This window comes from Condylura cristata, unplaced genomic scaffold (genome assembly GCF_000260355.1).
Source record: "Condylura cristata isolate star-nosed mole 26May11 unplaced genomic scaffold, ConCri1.0 scaffold00008, whole genome shotgun sequence".
NCBI classification, from domain to species: domain Eukaryota; kingdom Metazoa; phylum Chordata; class Mammalia; order Eulipotyphla; family Talpidae; genus Condylura; species Condylura cristata.
In genome coordinates this window covers 46792511-46813488 of record NW_004567109.1, presented here as the reverse complement: position 1 = coordinate 46813488, position 20978 = coordinate 46792511, and the positions used below count along the sequence as shown (strand labels likewise).

The 20978-nt window shown below is 38.9% G+C and overlaps 1 protein-coding gene across 1 annotated transcript in view; it reads right to left on the bottom strand.

Annotated features, from left to right (window-relative positions):
• Window positions 1–20978, bottom strand: part of GIPC2 (GIPC PDZ domain containing family, member 2) — a 58301-nt gene that overhangs the window by 2530 nt on the left and 34793 nt on the right. The window contains exons 4-5 of the mRNA XM_004679524.2: window positions 13795–13901; window positions 9366–9447 (exon numbers count right to left, since the gene is read on the bottom strand). Of these exons, the coding sequence (XP_004679581.1) occupies window positions 9366–9447; window positions 13795–13901 (189 nt within the window). The remainder of the gene's footprint in view (window positions 1–9365; window positions 9448–13794; window positions 13902–20978) is intronic.

The window sequence follows — 20978 nt, the reverse complement described above, 5'->3', positions numbered from 1 at the left end:
AGATGTAGGATGTTAACTTACTTTTGGTATAATGAAATAAATCAGATATTTCAAATCTATCAGATATTTGATGACATTTCTTAAATCATTTTAAATAACATTTATGAAAATTTGTGAGAACCAAGGGAAATCTTTTTGCTTTGATATCCACTGAAAATCAATGAATAAATTTTATATACAATCACAATTACGTTTTTGCAAAAAAAAAAAAACTACATGGGATGGGTAAATGGAAAAGTATGTGACAAAGAGGTTAGAGTAAAATTTTAATGTCAGAATCTAGATGATAGGTATAGAGGTATTCAATAAAAAGACTTCCAACTATATTGTGCATTTAAGTGCCATAATGGAATATAAAAGAAAGAAACTTCTACACAAACAACAGAAGAAAACTAATACTTGCCAGCTGTAGGGGGAAAAAAAATTTGTAAAAGGCCTGCTGAACACTGTAAAACTATGGCTGACTTACAATATTTACTCATGGGTATACTTGTAGGGACTAGCTGTATTTCAGAAACTATTTGCTAAGTCATTAAGGAACACATTAATGTCTACTCTCTTTCAATAGAGCATGACAGTCAACAAAAGAAGGAAGATGCCTTCAGAGTGTATTTTATAGTGAGAGAAGAAAACAAGCACCCAGAAAATAGAACTCTATCAGTCTATACCCCATCAATAGGCCGTGTTGATCTCTCTTGAGATCATCTTGCCTTGGAGACCTTCTCTACAGTCCCAAGTTAACCATGACCTTACTGCAGAGATGTCCCAAATGTTTGCTTCCATCCCCAATTTCTCTTATGAGTTCTGATACCCATTTCTGAAAAACTGGTGAGCCTGTCTACTTAGAGTTCTGCTAGCATATCAAACATGTCCAGAAACCAAACATTACCTTCCTTCTGAAAAAAAAACTGCTACTTTTTCTCTTCTCTCTACTATGAGTAGTGCTGTCTCTTTGTACCTGTATACCAAACCTTGCCTTCCCTTGAGTCTACCTTTGCAATCTCTCTGCTCTGGTCCTTTCAACCACTCTCACTGCCACAATGCTATTCATTCCTTACTTTCCAAATCAAATTACCAAAACACCCCCCAAAGACATTAGAAAGATTTCTCTTCCTAAAGCACAGCTCTGCTCCTACTAGGCAATGAACCAAAGGACCAGGAAGTTCCTTTTCACCTCTCAGACCATGTATTCTCATATAAAAAAAAAAAATTCCTAGATTACACAATGCTTAGCTTAAAAATTCTAACTGCTAAACTAACATTCTGACTCAGAGTTCTCTTGGCTCTGAAATGGCTATACATGTCTACACTAAGGCTATGTCCTCATATATGTGATCATTCAAAATGCCATCTCCCTTCCTTCTTTTGCCCAGGGTGATCTCCTAGCCACAAAATCTCTCCTTTAAAGCTCTTCCTTCATGAAATACTGTGATAAAAACTTAGAGATTATCTGCACTCTCTAACCCTTCTGACAATCCTCTATACATAAAAGTGTGCAGGTAAAATGCCTAGGATCTTGGTAAAATGCAGATTTTGGTTCAGTAGCTCTGCAGCAAAAATAGATTCCACATTTCCAATAATGCTCAGGTAATGTTGATCCCTGGACTACAGCTGAGTAATAAACCTTACAGTGTATATATTTAGCCTTCCTTCTATATTGTCAATACTTTCATCTACATAAGTTCTCTTCTATTACAGGATAAACTCCCAAGGTATCCTGAATAGTTTACTCTGCCTTTTATGTCTATAAAATAGTTCTGTGTCTTATGTATATAAAGCTAGTACATGGGGAAGCATGGGGGTGACTTTGACTTTGTGATTATAATTCAAGAGTTTTTGCACTGTAGCCAAGAAATAAAAGAATAGGCAAAATGTAGAAGTATTGCAAAAACAGGACTCAATTTGCTTAGTCTACCATTTTAAATAGTTCTCACAGGCCCTACAGATATCATTAATTGAGACAGCTACCTAGAAATTATACTGACAAGAGAGAAACACAATGTAGTTAAAAAATAAATGTATATACTGGCCCTCCCTGGTGGCGCAGCGGGTTAAAGCACTGCACTGAGAAGCTAAAGCCACTTCCGCATGAGTTCGATTCCCGCCTGCCCCGGAGGTGACCACATGGCGTGGCAGACCTCTCCTGACCCGCCCGCTGCTCCCCTCAGCAGCGTACTTCATCGATCTGACTGTTCTGCTCCCCACTCTGTCTCTGGTGAAGCCTCTCACCGCCCCTGAGCCTCTGGCCTGTACCCCAGTTCTGTATGTACAAATAAATAAAATCTAAAAAAAAAAAAAAATGTATACCAATATACTCTACCAACCACTCAGAAGCAGAGATAGTGCAGATGACTGCTGCTCTCCAGTGCTAGGAAAAACAGTGCAAGGGACCCAGATGGTCACTGTTACCACCGAATTAACCAGTCTCTCTCCTCTCTCTCTCTCATACCTTGACAGTACTGACTAGCATGTCTCACCTGTCCTGACTTGCAACCTCTGGTTTGGATGCCTTCCTTAGTCACAAAATGTAAATAACATCCTGAAATTCCTCTGCTATAACCTTGCAGTCCAAACTGTGTAATCAATCTCACCAATGCTGGCACAGCAGAAAAGCGGGTGGTGGGGCGGTCCACATTAAGTGCAGCCCCAGAGTTGGTCAGACCTCCAGTCTGGTCCTACATGTTCTACCATTACTACTAGTGATTATTAGTGGCCACTGCTAAGGATAACAGTTACATATTTTTTATCATGTAACTGGGCTTTCTAAATCAGATGCCTTGGTAACCCCATTATTCTGTACCCCTTTTATATTATGTGGAAATTAAGGCTCAAACTTTAATATTTTTCCCGAAGACTAAAGCTTCAGACTAATGAAATCAGGATTTATCACTATTTTGGGCTGGTCAGCAAATCTTACCAAGTATTTGCCCTGGGAGCTGGGATTAAAAACTGAGTAAGATAAATGTCTTTAAGGAACTCCTGTTCTTATATGGGTAGTTCCATAATTGTATCAGAAATATTATATATAATATAGTGTCCCATACATCCTTTTCAAAACCAGTAATTTGCTAAATGAATTTTAAAAGGAAATAAGAATGGAGCACACACTAAATGTACTATATAATTGTGCTAGTGTACAAAGCACAGATTTTAAACTTCCTTACAGGAGAAAAACTGGTATAATTATATCCTTTTTGATAAAAAGTTGCATTTGATTTATTTTAAGAAAAGCAAAATGAGGGGAGGGAAGAACACAAGAGATTATGGTGATAGTGCACAGGTGAATTAGGCATGGGAATTACATGGGGATTGCACCTGAAAGGAGAAAGAATACATAGTACAAAGAGGAAGTATGATGTAAAATATAGATGACATTTTTACAAAGAAAAGCAAAATGAATACATTTTATAAAGTGTTATCACATTAAGACTATGACAGCTAGGAAAATGCTTTTAAACTATTAACTATCAGAGACCTGCAAAATATTGTATAGTAGTTAACAACCTGACAAAAAAAATATTCTGCCAGCAAATTGTTATATACATTTAACAGCTAAGTGCTGACCTCTAGTGGTCACCTTAAGAATATATCATTGCCACTAAATGTCGTTATTATAAATTTATTTTGTTTATATAAGTCAATCTACATTTTCCACTAAGTTTTTAACATATAAACAGTACTTTCAGATGTAAAATACTACTTTATGTGGAGAATCTTGGTATGAAAGTACAAGAATTGAATCACAGCTCTTAAATTGCAAGCTAATTTTAAGCAAGTTATGTCTCTGAATCTGTTTTTAAATGACACATATAGCAGGAGTTGGATAAAATAGTCATCACCATTGCTAACCATTAACCTCTTATATACATATACACACACACACACACACACACACACATATATATATATATATAATAGTTTAGTTTTACATCATTTTGTACTTTTTTTTTGGCTAACCATTAACCTCTTTCTGGGCAAGGTCTTCAGTACTTTCACTAAGACTTCATAAATATCAACTCCGCATCAAGCAACTCATACAAGCCAAGCATCAAAAAACACACCAATGTAGAGTGTCTACAGAAAACCTGTATCTGAAACCTCATTGGTTTTATCTGAGAAGAATGATTTTTTTTAGTACTCTGAATTCACTGAAAAAACAAAATCATCTAAGAAGAAATGTAATTGTAGGGTCAGTTTTTCCAAAGGGAATCAGAAAGGCCATTTCCATGATGTAAGCCTTTTTCTCAGTAGTGCCAACATGGTTTGTGGAATTAAAAGCAATCGAGGCCGTAGAGTATAAAAAGAAGCTTCTACCTCTCCCTTAACCTCTCTATTCTAATGTGAACTGAAGGGATCAATGGCACTGATCAAATGATATTCTTCAAATGGCCTATTAGAATGTAGTTTGGTGGGTTTTATCCAGATTAAAGTTTATCAACAAACATGCCCTCTCTAAGAAACTCTCTTTTCAGCTTCTTTAATGTGTAGACACACTTGTCTTTTCTCACTGTTCTGCACACCATCACACAGGATAGAATCCCCTGATCTGCTCCATTTTAGTTTAGGATTTATAGACATGTAAATTTTCCAATGGGCCTGTTTCTTAAGTTATAGCTTCTTCAACTAATCTGTCTGATGTTAACTTGTTTGTTCATCCAGTCTCAAAAGAACCCACAGGGAGAGGGAATTGTCCCTTACACCCTGGCATGATTTGCTCTATTAAAACATTAATCTTAAAAGCTATGTAAGATTTAATAGGAAAATTACTTAGAAGCTCTCAATTTTCCACACATTCCTGGATCCCTTAATGAGAAATCCTAAAATTCTAAAGTTAGTAGGATTATCTCCAAACTCTTAAAGTAGTATAAAAAAAAAAACTATATAAAATGTTATTCACAACATTGTCGTTACCTAAAATATTTGTGAAGAAATTGTTATGATTTTCCAGTAAATTAAATCTTACAGAGTTCATTTTCCAGAAACAACTTCTCCCCTGTGAATAGGTAACATCCCAAGACAACCCAAATTGACTCTTGACTCTGTTGCAAAGTCAAATCTTACAACTTTACAAATAAATGAAGCACCATCATTCTCAGGGTTATTTCTTAGGTAAACCTGTTTGAATGCTTTTCTATTTTGAAACGATAAACAGATCTTAACTTTTTTCCCCAGGGTAGTGCTTTGGTTTTAGTCATTTTATTACCATGTTACTTTTGCCTTTTTTTTTTTTTTAAGATTTATTTGTACATACAGAACTGGGGTACAGGCCAGAGGCTCAGGGGCGGTGAGAGGTTTCAGCAGAGACAGTGGGGAGCAGGACAGGAGATCTACAAAGTACACTGCTGAGGGGAGCAGCGGGCGGGTCAGGAGAGGTCTGCCACGCCATGTGGTCACCTCCGGGGCAAGCGGGAATCGAACTCATGCGGAAGTGGCTTTAGCTTCTCAGTGCAGTGCTTTAAGCTGCTGCGCCACCAGGGAGGGCCACTTTTGCCATTTTTAAAAAACTTAACAACTGCAGCATAATATTATGTCAAGATAATTCATGTAAGGAACTAAAATTGCTGAAGGCTAAGAAGCACTGGGAATATAAACAAGTAAACATATTCATTGGTCTGTTGAATCAGTGTCACATTTGTGATTTATATTTCACATTAATCAGATCTGAATAATGAGAGAAATTCCTAATTTAACAATGGTTGACTTTCTTCAAATAATTACTTTCCTTAAACTTCACCTCCCTAGGTGACCGATCACATTGCTAATCATGTATAATGATAATGACTTTTCATATCTTTGGAGGAATTTGCTACAGAAGATTAATTAACTTTACAAAGGGATTACTAGTTAATTTATGAGGGATTTGTGAGGCATGTTCAGTGCCCTGAATTTGTCAGAATGAAAGAAAATTGATTTTTAAAGGACAGTTTCTTAATTCTTTTATAATTGCTTGTATCATTGCTCAATGCTCTGGCCTGTATATTTGTGTATCTTTACTAACAAGTGAACAAAACTAATTCACTGAGCTATTCTCAACTTAAACTTAACTAGAAGGCCTATACCCAAAATTAAATATGAAAATTAAGGACTCGTTTACACTCTCACCTTTGGAAATGGTGCCTCTCCTAAACTTGAGATCAAGACCTAACAATTCATATGCTAGTCCCTGAATCTCATTATTATTCATAGTTTTATTTGAAAACTTTTTAAGTGAATGCAAATATATAGTACTATTTTTCCAATAAACACTCCCTAATCTAAGTTTAAGGCAGACAGCAGGAGCAGGGGAGCAAAATGAGTCACAATAGGGGAGGGAAGAGCACAAGGTGAAAGTTCAGGGGTGCTGTAGAGATGGGAGAATTATGGGGACTGCACCTGAGAGAGAAATATCAAATACTGTACAAAAATGAACAACAGTATAAGAAAATAGAAATAAATAATACTGTCATTTCTAACCCCCCCTTCAGATTCATTAGCATATATATTTGAATAACTGGCAGAGGATTACATAATTTATTCAAATCTCTATTTTTCCAAGTACAAAGGAGTTGTGGAGAAAAGCTTTAAGGCACTGATGTACTGTAGATCTCAGCTTTACCTTCTTGTCTGTGTGGATTAAGGATCTTAAACACAAATTTTAGGCTTCTTTTCAAGAGGCTAATAAAAAGTCCCTTTTTTTTAAAAAAAATTACAGATATCACCTGTACATTCAACATAGAAATTTTGTTTTAAAAGTTCAAGCAAGCCAAGAAAAAAATTAAACTATTTTTTAAAAAGGAAAATGAATAGACATAGAAAAGTAAGGATGAGCTACGCTTTACTTCCTTTAGTTACTTGAATATTCCATGTTCTCTTGCTTCTGAGCTTTTAAAGTTGTTTTTTCTTCATAAATCAATCCTGTCCCTTTAGCTCCCTAAGATAACTCTTAACCCATCAATCTCCAGTATTGTTTCTTGCTTTTCTTAGATCTTGCCTAAGTATGTCAGTTTCTCTAAGACCATGCTTTCATAACCCAGGTGCTTCTTTATCTTAAACTTCCCATTATTAGCTATTACAATATTCAAATTTAATGTTTCTCTTCTGGCTAAACTATCTAACCCAAAAGGGCAGGGAAAATATCATATTTATTATTGTATACCCAGTATCTTGCAAACTTCATATAATAAGTACTCAATCACTTTTTACTTTATAAACTAAATTAGATGTATACATTGAATCAGTGCATAAGTGGTGGCTTTAATTTTTTTGTTTTGGTTGTTATATCAGAAATACTGTTGAATCTAATTTTGTACTCATGGTTGCTTTATCCTACATACAAAATATGCTAAAGAAATCCACATGGATTTCTTGCATGTGTATACAGAAACGTGTATACAGAAATATACTATCTATAGTTTTCTGTAATTCTTAGCAATTTGACTAAGATAATTGTTTCTGGTGGCTAGAATTTGATGTCATATGGATTCTCAAGGATCCTTTAGATAACCTGGTTTACATTGTTTTGTTTTGTTATTACATTTTGAAAGGACAGATTTTTTCAAATAACGAAAGTAGAAAACAACATACAGAAACAAGCCAGCAGAAAGAGCTACTTACCCCATCTATCTTGTTCTTTGGCTCAACTTACAAAAAGTATAATAAAAAAAATGTATAGTAAAAATAAAAAGTATAAATACATTAATAAAAGTATAACTTTTATACTCAGAACAAATACAATTTAAAATTATTAAATACTGGGCCCTCCCTGTTGGCGCATGGGTTAAAGCTTATCACTGTAAGCTAGCTGCAGCCGCTTCAGTGTAAGTTCGATCCCCAGCACTGGAGGTGATCCACATGGCGTGGCAGACCTCTCCTGACCAGCCCACTGCTCCGCTCAGCAGTGTCCACCGTCAATCTGCCTGTTCTGCTCCCCACTCTGTCTCTGGTGAAGCTTTTCACTGCTCCTGCACCTCTGGCTCATACCCCAATTCTGTATACATAAATAAATAAATCTTTAAAAAAATTATTAAATACTTAATACAAACACATATACACAGCATGCAGACACAAGCCCCAGCATTACTGTAATATTTACCCTCCCCACGGAGCATCTATGCCCTACTGAAGGGAATATTTATCTTGCTTCTGCATGGCAGAGACCAGCTTTTTACAATCTCAGCCCTTGTGCTTCAGTCTCTCCTAAACATGTTTGACTCATAGGGAAAGGCGGTCCCTCTTTCCCACTGTACTGGTTACCCAGAAGGTGTGAAGGCCCTGGCAGTCATTTTGCCTCCATAAGGGAGAGCCTCAAGCTTACAGGAGATAATGCCATGGAGTCTGAAATGAAACCAGAATTAAAAACCACATCCTGCTTATGTGATGACAATGCCAATGTAGTCATTTGTTGTTGTTGTTATTGTTATTTTGCATAGAACTGATGTGTAGGTCAGAGGTGCAGGGGATGAGAGGATTCACCAGAGACAGAGTGGGGAGCAGAACAGGCAGACCTACTGAATTACTGCTGAGGGGAGCAGCGGGCAAGATAGGAGAGGTCTGCTATGTCATACAGGTCAGCTCCCTGGCCAGGGACTGAACTAGGTTTTTGTGGTGATAGCACTGAGACTCAGCCCCTTAGCCATCAGGGAGGCCTTGATGTAGCTATTCTTGAAGCCAGAATCTATCTCTGGACTCTTGGGTCATCTGTACCAATGCATCTCTCGCTCTCTGACACTCTCTCTCATACTTTCTCTCTCTCACACACACACAGACACACACACACATACACCACCACCACCACCTTGTTTTCCTTAGCCAGCTACAGTTAGGCATGCTGCTTTTGATGTCAGTTGCCACTGATAAAGTCTTGACTGATAGTCTCAACTGACAATTGAAGGCCTTGCAGCCTAATGACATAAAAAGTACAGACATGCTGCTGCTCAATGGCTCTTCTTATCAGTGAGACACCAAGTGTGACCTTGTCGTCAATGTTCTCATACATTGCTCACAGGATTTCAATAACTTTACTAAGTGGGGTAAAACTATAAAACAAAAATACACAATTCAATCAATGCAGATCTGATATCAGATAATATCTTTTAAATGTGCATTAACTAAACTCTTTTCATGTTTTTTAATCCACTAAAAAAAAAACTATGAAAGTGATATCATTACTCAATATGTAGATAAAATTCAGAAAAGTTAGCATGGCCCTGAGACCTCAGAGCTAGCAGGAACCAGCAAGGTGTTTTCTTCTTTACTTTCATAATGCTTTTCATCACTGCACAAGTGATTTTCTTCACTTTATCTTGAAAAGTAAATTACAAGCAAGACATAAATAAGAACTAAGTTCTATCAAAAGTGCAAGGCTTTTGAAAATTGAATAATCTTACCTAACTCAGTATCTCGAATTCCCATGTACAATTCAAGGAGATCATCCACCTTTTCAATCGCCTTTGTTGTGGCTTCAGAGGGCTTTATCAAAGAAAAGAGAGATAAGATTAAGAATAAGAAAATTCTAATATGAAATATCTTGAATGTTAAGACACACAGTAGGGGAAATTCTGATATGGAGTCAGATTTCCATGGTTGCTTATTTCAGCAAATTTGAATGGCAATACATCTAGAATATGCTCTGTAACTGAATCCAAATCAATAAAGTAAATATTTATTTTTAGTGGCAATATTAAGTGCTATGGATTGAGAGAAGAAAAGCCAGGTACAGTCTCCAAGGGCGATTCTAAAAAGAAATAAAAGGTACTGAAGCATGAAATGGGAGGGGTGGAAGTACATTATAATCCCTAAGACTTCAGAAAGAAGGTGACCTAAGAACTGTGTTTTCCAAGGCCACTGATAGGAATAAGGAGAAGGCACCAAGTAGAAGGTAATATACGTACAAGGAGAGGGGACAGAGTGGAATAAAATACTATAGATTGTTCTCTCCATTTTCTGTGACTGGAAGACACAATACCAGAACGACTAAGTCTTCAGGGATCCATGGACCATGAAAAGAACTTTGGTCTTTAGACTTCAGGCCGGGGTCTCCAAACATTTTAATGGTGCAACCCAACAGTAAAATACTTCTAAATACATGCCCTGTTTACTTTGTATTTTATTGTATTTTTAATAAACAACACACATGTAGTACTATATTGATATATTGCCTACATTATAAAAATACACACAAAATAGAAATTTTTACAAGGGTAAGAACATGATATATTCTTTAAGTGATTTTTATTCTATGTATCCATGTATATAACATGTTTCTTCCTCCTGAAACTATTATTAAGGATTTTAGCAAGAAACATGATTGTATATATATTTAACATTATTTTCAGTCTTTGCTTAGTATTTGGTAAAGTGGGTTCTACGTTCAGTTTATTTCAATAATTGGTTTTAAATTACTTCACAACTAGAAAAAAAAATTGCCCAACAATGTTAAATAGTTAACCAGTCATAAATGTGGAATTGAAGACTATAATAAACTTATAATACCTTCAATATTTTTTTAAAGATTCATTTATTTATGCATACAGAACTAGGGTACAGGCCAGAGGTGAGAAGGAGGTAAGAGCATTCACCAGAGACAGAGTGGGGAGCAGAAAAGGCAGATCGACGAAGAACACTGCTGAGGGGAGCAGCAGGCGGGTCAGGAGAGGTCTGCTGTGCCTGTGGGTCACCTCTAGAGCTGGGAATTGAACACGTGCTGAAGTGGCTTCAACTTCCCATTGCTGTGCTCTAACCCACTATGCCACCAGGGAAGGCCACCTTCAATATTGGTATAAATGCATATTGCTTTGTCATCTCCAAATCAATTTTTTAAAAAAGCATTCTACTGCAAATAAAGAGCTCCCATGATTCACAGGCCCTTCACATCCTGCCCAAGTCTAGCATCTCCAACCCTGTAGGTCCTCACCAGGTACCACCAACATCCCACACTCCAATCTCAAAGGCACTAACATGGTGGACATGGTGTCCAAGCCTATCATCTCATGCCTGGGACATTCTCCCCCACTGTAACTAGCTCAATCATTTCTTCTCCCCACTTTCCTTATCCTGACAGAGAGAGCAGATCACCCACTCTATCCCCCTGAATAGCTTCTTTTCATGCTTCTCTCTCCCTTTAGAGGAAAACAGTCCTCATGCATTTTATATCACTAGCACCTGGACACAGCCTTGTATCATCAACATATTCTGAATAAATTATGAAGGTAGAGTAACTTCCAGTTTTCAGAACTTGGGCTAGGCTCCCAATCTATAAATCCTGTGTTGTTTGAAATTAGATCGTATGTCACTTGTATCAAATTTAATATTAGCACCAAACTAGATTTCTCTTTCATTAGGAGCTATTTTTAACTGCTCTATTTAATGCAGCAGACTAAGTCAACAGGAATGGTGTCTTAAATGTACGTCTTTGAATGAATCTTTCCCACCTTCCCAGACAGGTCTTCAGCTATTCTCTTATTCCAGCACCTTACACACTAGCAGGAGCTCGATCAAGATTTATTAACCATGTTAACTGTTAAGATAATCATCCTCTTGAAGCAGTCCATGGAACTTTTCCTGCCAACACTGCTCTCTTTACAAACAGTTTTAAGTTCTGTTCTTTACTCCTCGCAGCTGCCATCCCCAAGGTCTCCAGAGCCAGCTCCTTGCCACTGTTCTCATCCCTTTCTTTACCCTTTTAACAAGCATGTACTAGCTTGCAGCAATAATCAAGGTCATGTGCTGGGCATTGGAACAGTAGGCTCAGAATAGCCAGCAGTAACTGCCCAGAGTTCTTTCACATACTCCATCACAACTCATTTTTAAAATGCTTTTGGCTCACCCAGGTCACTTCACTGCCATCTGCCTCCAGATGGTCACTTGGGACAGGGCCCCCAACTCAGCACCTACCGCTGGATTCCCCAAAACTGACAACACACATCCTGGGTGACTGGACTGGCTATCTTGGTCCCTGGCTCCTTCAGCACTTGCTTCTAGCAAATCATGCCAGAACTGAGTTTGTAAACTGTCACCCTACCTGTTCTGGGACCCCATGCTGTGAACAGTCTCCTAACTGCTCACCTATCTTCAGACCCCTGGGGATGCCTAGGTCAATATGCACAGAGGAACTAGACTGTCTGTCCCTGTCTGCAGGGACATGCAGACAGACCCCATGCATCAGACTCCTGCCTTACCTCCCCTCTGCCGAGAGAACCCCTTCCCTCCCAGACACCCACCCCACCACTGTGCACTATTGTGAGCAAACCCGCACTTGCCTCACGAGAGCCACAGCCGTCCCTAACTCTGCTGTTCTCATCCACCACCCTCCTCCCCTCCACTTGTCTCCTCTCCTTCTGGTGTTTTTCACTCAAACATTGACCCAGTCTATAAAATCCTTCCTCTTCACATATTTAAAATCTATTATTTGGGGCCTCCCTGGTGGCAAGGGTTAAATCACAGCACTATGAAGCTGTCCACAGCCACTGCAGCACAAGTTTGATGCCCGCCCAAGGAACTGTCCTGACTGGCCTGCTGCTCCTCTCAGCAGTGTATTTCAGTCAGTCTTCCAGTTCTGCTCCCTACTCTGTCTCTGGTGACTCTTCTCACCCCCTGCACCTCTAGCCTGTACCCCAAATTTTGTATGCATGCATAAATCTTTTAAAAATAAATAAATAAAAGCTCTTTTATTACCTCATTAACTTGGCAAAGATTTGAATTCCTCTGTTGTGACAGGTAGTTTTCTGTGTACTGGGGGTGCAGCAATGAAAAAGACAGGTGAGCAAAGGAGCCAGACAACAGACATCAAAGGCTAAGAAAGAAATAGTGAATACTATTATGTTCGGTACTTTGAAGAAAATTAAGAACAAGAAGACTGATCAGTGAGAGGGATGGTGGGAATGGCTATTTATGCAAGACACTCAGAGAAGGGCTTCACGTAGAACGGTAGGTACTAAGTGTGAAGGTGGCAAGGGAGTGTGCCAGTGGGCAAGCATCGGGAAGCAGTAATGACAATATAGAGACCCGTAGGTGGCGACATCTGGAGTGTGTGGGGACAGCAAGATGGCTTGTGTGGCTGAAGTAAAAGGAGCCAGGGGAGTGGAAGGAAATGAGATCCAAGAAGAAATGCAGAGTCAGGTCATGCTGGTCATCTAAGAACTTGTGCTGTTATTCTGCTAGACCTGCGAGGCCACAGACACTACCCAGGAACAATCATCACTTGTGCCTTTAAAGATGGCTACTATGTTGAGCACAGCCACAAAGAGGACGAAGGCAAATGTGGTGGGTAACTGGAAGATTCAGGACAAGATGGTGACGCCTTGTGCCAAAGGGTAGAGACCGTGAGAGGTTGCTGGATTCTGGCATGTTGTATATGCCACCAAAACTGGCTGATGGAAGGTTGTGGGACAGGGAATTAAAGAGTCAGAGACAACTACAGAATATTTTGACTGAGACTGGAGCTCATGAATATAATTTGTCATTATCAAAATCTTAAATATGTTCATTCCTGCAGACAGCTCTGAGGTGTTCCTTGCCTCTGAGAGAGCTGTGGTTGATTTCTTTCACATTTTCTGAGCCATTTTGGATGTCTGCAGACTCTAGAGGAGATTATCTTGCAGGAAGGTGAGAATCGGTATACATCAGTCTCTTCTCACATACTAGTTTCTAAATTTTCTCAAATCATTCACTAATTTTCATAATGTCTAAGTAGGCATGAATAAAAAGTCTATGCTTTCACTAGAATGTATGGTATTTCTGTAACTTGTGATTTTGCCTTTATTTCTGACACCAATAGACACTCCCAAGTATAATGGGGGTTCAATAAACATGACTTACCATTTCTTCCACAGTGGCAGGACCTTTTGACCTCAGGCGAAGTGTTTCCCTTCCAGTACCCAACTTTCTTGGTAAAGACTTGCCAGCATTTGATCTTGGTTCTATTTCTGTAGTCAATCAATGAATGGAGAAAGATACTTATACTCAGAAAAAAATCCAAGACATTGCTGTCAAAGCTAATTTAGTTCCCACAACAATAACTGTAGAGATTGGATAATATATGCCACTTGGACAATTTCCCAAAACAAAATGAATTCAACTGCTGTCTGTCACTCTCACATGAAAGTCTCTAGAAGAGTGCTGGTGACAAAAAGAAAACTGTTGGTGGCTCGGTTGCCCCAGCTCTTGGGACTCCGAGGAATGCGCCCACCGCTGTGCTACCATGGCAACAGATGGTTGAACCGATAAGGTGGACGCAGATTTGTGGTCATCCTATCTAACAGCCTGAGGCGCCATAAAGGGAGTGAGGGAGTGCCGACACCTGCACCATAGGGAGTGCAGGCGTCTGGCAGTTGCCTGCCGAGGTGTGATAAGAGAAATTCCTCACTTCCCCCATACCTCCTTCTCAGTAAATTTCCACTCTTCTCCTCCAAACTCCCACCCTTACTGCCTAATGATATATAAAGGGGGTCACGGACAATAAAGAGAGAGACTCCTGGATGAAGAACCTTGGTGTCCTGTGTTTTCTTTAACCTCATCGTCCCTCGCCGGACTCGGCTACGATTAGCCGGACGCGGCAGAAAACAGGATAAGTGATGTACAGGTGGAAAGACTAGAAGTGAAGAGAAAAACAAAATAGGCTCTCTTATCCAAGTGAAAGTCATACGTGGCAGGAAAGCAGAGGAAGGGGTTCTCTGGATGTTATCAAGGTAGGTGTCAGGTCTGCATAGAAGAGAGAGGAGCAGCCCTATTCTATGAAGTGTCTTCTTTCTTCTTGATGCTTTATATATAAAATCCCATCTAGTGCTCACACCAAGCCAGGCTGCAAGTTATAGCTCCACTTTTACAGAACAGAAATTGAATTCAGTAAGCAGAGCTGGGATTTAAATTTGGATTCTGTGACCCCAAAGTTGCTGTGCCTTCATCAACACTCCAACACCATTTCTCTTGCAAGGACAAGGGATGAGTTCAGAGGTGAAAAGCAGAGTCCTAAAAAGAGACTGGGACAGGTTTCAAGGAAAGAATTTCCCTCAGAAGGCAGGCAAAAAACAGGGTCCTCCTCCTTCCCTTAGGCTCGGTGTGTGTGTGTGTGTGTGTGTGTGTGTAAGTGCATGTGTGTGTAAGTGCATGTGTGTGTGTAAGAGATAAAAAGACAGAGAGAGACTTCTTTTTTCCCTAATGCACCAAGAGTCACCAGCTGACTATGAGGCAGTCAACAAACCTACACTGACACATTATTATTGGAAGTCCACAGTTTACATCAGGGTTCTCCCATGGTACGACATAGTCTATGTACTTGGACAAATGAAAAATTACATGAACCATACAGTAGTTTCACTGCCCTAAAAACCCTCTGTGCTCTGCCTACTCACACCAGATTTTTATTTATTTGCTAAGCTATCTTTTCCTTGAGAATAATATATTCAATCTAACCACTTGGTGGCGCCAAAGCAAAAGCTAAAATTTAAGTTCCGGCTTGGCCCAACCCCCATGAAAGGCAGTTCTTATGATTAATGAAACAGAAGCCATGTTCCTGTATGACCTTGCAATTCAAGAGACATAAATCAACCAGTTTATACACAAAAATAGGCAGGACAGTCCTGTTCACTCACAGGGAAAAACAGCAACAAGTTCCATGTTTTTGAATATTTTGACAATAGTGCATGATTTTAATCTGGCCTACTTTGGGGATGCTGACCCATCTAAACACAACTAATTACTCCACAGAGCCTAAACCACTCACTTGAATTCCCAACGTGGATCTGCACCCCCGTAGGGGCTAAGGAGGCTGGGGGTGAAAGGCAGGCAGTCGGTACAGTGGACATGAAGATTGGACCTGCACTGAGCTAGCTTCACTCCCCACCCCCTGAAGCATGCTAACCCCCTTAGGAAACAGGACACTCCAGCTGGTGGTGCACATCTGCTCCCAGGGTTAAATGAAGCTGTCATGTTTGTCCCAAACCCTTTTGTGGCAATTTATCTGTTACTCGCTACGCAATTTAATTTAAAAGTTTATGATCTGATGAAATAAATGTGAAACAAGGAGTGATTATTGCCATAAGAAGTAGATTGACTGCTTCAGGTAAGTTGCAAGGGAAAAAAATTAGATGTGGGCAACATGACAACAGATTAGGGAAAATATCTTTAAATGTCCAGTTAGCTCACATATTTTTATAGACCCCGCAGATATGCACTAAGATTGCACTTACATAAGATATACTTCATAAAACACCAATTTGTTTATTAACTGGAATCTTCTAAAGGTATCTTTTCCTTATAGCTATCTGTTACCCTAAGGTACTCATACAAGAAAGGTAAAGTAAATCCTTAATTCTTCCACTTTCCGCACAAGATGGTCAGTTAAGTTTGTTTTTGGAATCACATGGATTTTTAACATGCTTGTTATGATTCATTCTACTGGAAATACTTCCCTTTTTTTTTTTTTAACTCAAATTGTTCCCAATTTTTGGCCAACTGGAACCTCCTTAAGTTGCTTCAGAGCCCTAGATGGCGCTAATAGCTCTGGAATGATTAAGATTCTTTGGCACACCTAGTTCATTCATATGCTGAGACCTGGAATCAATGATTTTGAGGAAACTGTCTCATTTAGAGGGGACTAAAAACTAAAATTTTAAGTTTTCTTAGAGACTAACACATTTCTATAAAGCAACAATAGTTATGGTTAACAGCTTCATCTGAGGCTTACAATGTTCACCCACATTTTCAGACAAACTCTCAAAAGATGTAGTTTTCCCCCATGTGGTTTTCTTTTCTTTTTTTAAAAAAGATTTATTTATTTATTTATGCATACAGAACTGGAGCCAGAAGTACAGGGATAGTGAAAGGATTCATTAAGAGACAGAGTGGGGGGCAGAACAGGCAGATAGACGAATCACACTGCTGAGGGGAGCAGCGGGCGGGTCAGGAAAGGTCTGCTGCACCATGTGGGGTCTCCTCTGGGGCAGGAATCAAACCAGCACTGAAGTGGATGCACTAGTTTGCAGTGCTGTGTCCTAACCCATTGCACCACCAGGGAGGGCCTACACATGGTTTTCAAGCATTATATGCTACTTCTTATATGAGTGTAATTCTTAGAGTCCAATCTTATTTCAAAGGAATAAATACACACAACTACAATTCATCAAAGAACAATGATATAAGTCATCAGAAGAATGTCAATTTAAAGTCAATGTCTTCTTCTTTTTTTTTTTTTTAAAGATTTATTTATTTGTGCATACAGAACTGGGGTACAGGCCAGAGACACAGGGGTGGCGAAAGACTTCACCAGAGACAGAGTGGGGAGCAGAACAGGCAGATCAACGAAGTACACTGCTGAGGGGAGCAGCGGGTGGGTCAGGAGAGGTCTGCCACACCATGTGGTCACCTCTGGGGCAGGCGGGAATCGAACTCATGCGGAAGTGGTTTCAGCTTCTTAGTGCAGTGCTTTAACCCGCTGCGCCACCAGGGAGGGCCCCCAATGTCTTCTTTTAACACATTGCAGTTGACAGATAAGTTCTTTATATGCTTTCTTGTTTAATCTTCACAACACTAAGATGAGACAATTATTATTCTAACTTTATAGTTGGGGGAAAATGAAGCTTAAAGAAGCAAAATGATTTCTCCAGAATTACAGACAACTGGTTGCTAGAGCTGAAAAATAAAAGGTCAGATCCAAGGGTCTTGGGAGATGTAAGGAAATGTCATCAGTTAGAAGTGTTAGAAGTGTACCACAGCTTTGCCTCTAAGCCCCCCACTTTCAAAAACAGCCCTTGGGTCAATGTGGCTCCCTGACAAGTGGGAGAAAATATAACTGGTGTGCCAAGGCTGCCAGCTGATACAGCAGGATCAGGTTGGGTTGGACGAGGCCCCTAAAGTATAGCTTTAGGCTTGGACTCCATCCAGGAGTCCCCAAAGGGGAACTGTTGCAACACCCACTCCATCTTAAGGGTTTCAATAATTAGTCTCACAACAATGTTCCAGTTTTTAAAAAGTAAAAATAAAGCTAAAAGGCCAGGCAGAGTCCAGAGCCACTATTTCGCTTTATACTGCATGAAAGATTATTTTTTGTCCTTAGTAACAGACATCAGTTGGTTGTCTGTTGTCCCCTCAAGACCCCTGGACCCACAGGGAGGTCCGATTCCAATAACTTGTGTTAGAACTCTGAGACAAAGACATTCTTCTTTTTCTAATTGAGTAAGGAAGCTGATGCCCCCTCCTGCATGCTCTACCATGAAGGAGCCAACCTTAAGCTGATACCTGAATGATGAAGCAAAGGCCTCAAGCAGCAGAACAGAGAGAGAGCAAGTCACTGGGCCCTGGTCACATCTCACGGGCCCTGCACAGAGCTGTGCCAGAGTCGGGATCACCGACTGATTTCTAGTACTCCTTTATCTGCATAAGTAGGCTTGGGAGGGTTCCACACTGCATCCAGTTTAGACACTTCACAGATACTGAAAGCTGTCTAAGCCGTGAAGCAAACCTTTTAGAAACGTATTTTGATACCTAGATATGCACAATGACATGAGCCATAAACATCTCGTGTACCCTTGACCCCACTTTCACCCTAACACACACACACACACACACACACACTTTTCAGAACAGCTGACACAAAATCTGGCTTGTACCCCAGAACTTAAAAGTTTATGTATTTCAAATGTCATTCTTCTCCAATATTTGCGCAAAAATCTTAGAATACATGTGGTGGGAGAGATGGTGTTTCTGTTTTTTGGGTTTTTTTAAGTCAGGTGGTAAGATGCTGGGCAAATTAAAAAACAACAACAACAAGGAAAAGGCAGCAAGGCAGGTGCCATGAGCACAAGGTGGGAGCTGTTGCCTCTGGAATATAGGACAGGTGTGAACCTAACGCCACAAAAACACAGTCGCTCAGGTGTGAACCTAATGCCACAAAAACACAGTCGCTCAGGTGTGAACCTAATGCCACAAAAACACAGTCGCTCTTAGCTGTTGCTTTGATGAGACAGAACAGTGCCTGAAAGGACTCAGAAGTGGAACAACTGTGCTTAAATCTTATTCTTTAGGGTAGGTGTCAGTCCTGCTTTTTAAGCCCCTAAAATTACAGGCAAAAGTTAAGTACATCTGTGTGAAGATGGTCCATAGCTTTAATCAATAATAAACGTGTTACAAAAAGTTGGCAATCCTCTAGAATCCAACTTAAGGGAAAAAATAATGGCGACTTTTATGCTCTTACTACTTTTATCCCACAGTATGACTTTGTCATGGAAATTCAAAAAAATCATTATTCACTTTTATTACTGCATTATTACTGTATTTCTCCCTAACCTGTAGAAAGTTAAGACAACTCTGTCAATTAAAAGAGCAGATTTGAAGAGTAAATACAATGTAATATTCTACCACACTTCTAACATAGGTCCACTTAAAGTAATACTTCTTTCTGCTTAAATGAGCATCACATAGTTAAAAATTATAAAGCCACTAAAAGTAGAATGATTAAAAAAAAAGTAAAATGATTTAATTCTCTACTTCTTAGAGATGCCAGCCTTCTTTAAGATAAATAGTTGCTCTCTGGTGTTATAAGCTGACAAGATAATCATGTCAGATAAAACATAAAAAGTAAAAAAAAAAAAAAAGAGGTCACTTTTAAGCTTGCTACCTAAGGATAACTATTAATATTTCAATATATACAAACCCAAGTCACTTTTCTTCTACATTTAAAGGCAGTTTTTACAAAAATGGAGTACGGACGTATTTTGTAAGCTGCCTATTTAATCTATTTATGACTTAATATATCACAAACATTTTCCCCATACATAATACATAATTGCTTATCTGCTTAAGTTTTTCTTAAAACATACTCTGACCACAATTTTGAAACTAACTGGTTAGATCCATCTATCTATAATCATCTGACAACTCCCATTACATAAACACTCTCTGTAGGATATATTATTAGTGTAATTGTTGTTTTTCTAATAAGGTACATTATATTCATACTATTCAGCCATTTTAGAAAACCACTCACACATTAGCATCATTTTTTAACCCCTTCATTCTAGAGAGCTTGCTTACTTGCTGAACTTAAAAACAACAGAAAATTTTCATCAACTTTCTACTCATGGTTTTTATTAATTCCAAATGCTCCTTAAAAAGAAATCACAGCAATTCTAAAAAAAATCAATCACTGGTTAAGGTAAATGTCTTGAGAAATACAGATAACAATGTTTTCTGTGTTAGAGATTATAATAATCTCATCTTTTCTCAGATTAAAAATAAAATGAGCACTTACTTTTTTTTAATGAGAGTTTATAACTAGAGAAGAAAAGAGTGCTTATTTAGCCTGGTCTTCATCCAACTAGGTCTTTACATTGAAAATATATTTATCAGTTATTTTTACTATCTAACATATCTGCCACACCCCACAAAAGGGGGCTCGGCTTGTCATTTATCTTCTCCCGTAGGAACTTTGTGGTAAGTGCCAAACCAATGTCTAACTAGATATAAGGGCAGAACAAAGTCTGAGACTTGAAAAGATGATTAATTGGCATGTTCTACTACCCAAAATTTGCCATTGTGAATACTTTCAACCTTTGCCAAAAAAGAACATGAAAGAGATTGCCACTGTCAGATAATATGCAGTGCATCTAAAACTGAACTTCTCTGACTTTCCCCAAAATCACTTCTACATCCCAATTGCCTCACTGCCAAAGATTACCGTGGTCACAGGCACCAAGGACAGAAAGTTAGGAGATGATATTTGCTTCTTCTAAACCTTCTCCTTCTCCCATAGCTAAGCATTTTCAAGCTACCTTCTGTCTTTGCTGTCCCAAATCCCACCCTTCCACTGTCCCTGAATTGTTGCAGCTGTCTCCTTTGTGGTTACTCCTCTAATTAAATACAGCCATGTTGTTCCTCTAGAAGAATTCAAGAAATATTTCAAAATATTCTTCAGTTCTAATATGTAAATGATTTCCTTATCTACTAAAAATAACCATCAGATTTCCCACAGAGTTTTTTTTTTTATTTACTCTTTTTTTTTTTTTTAA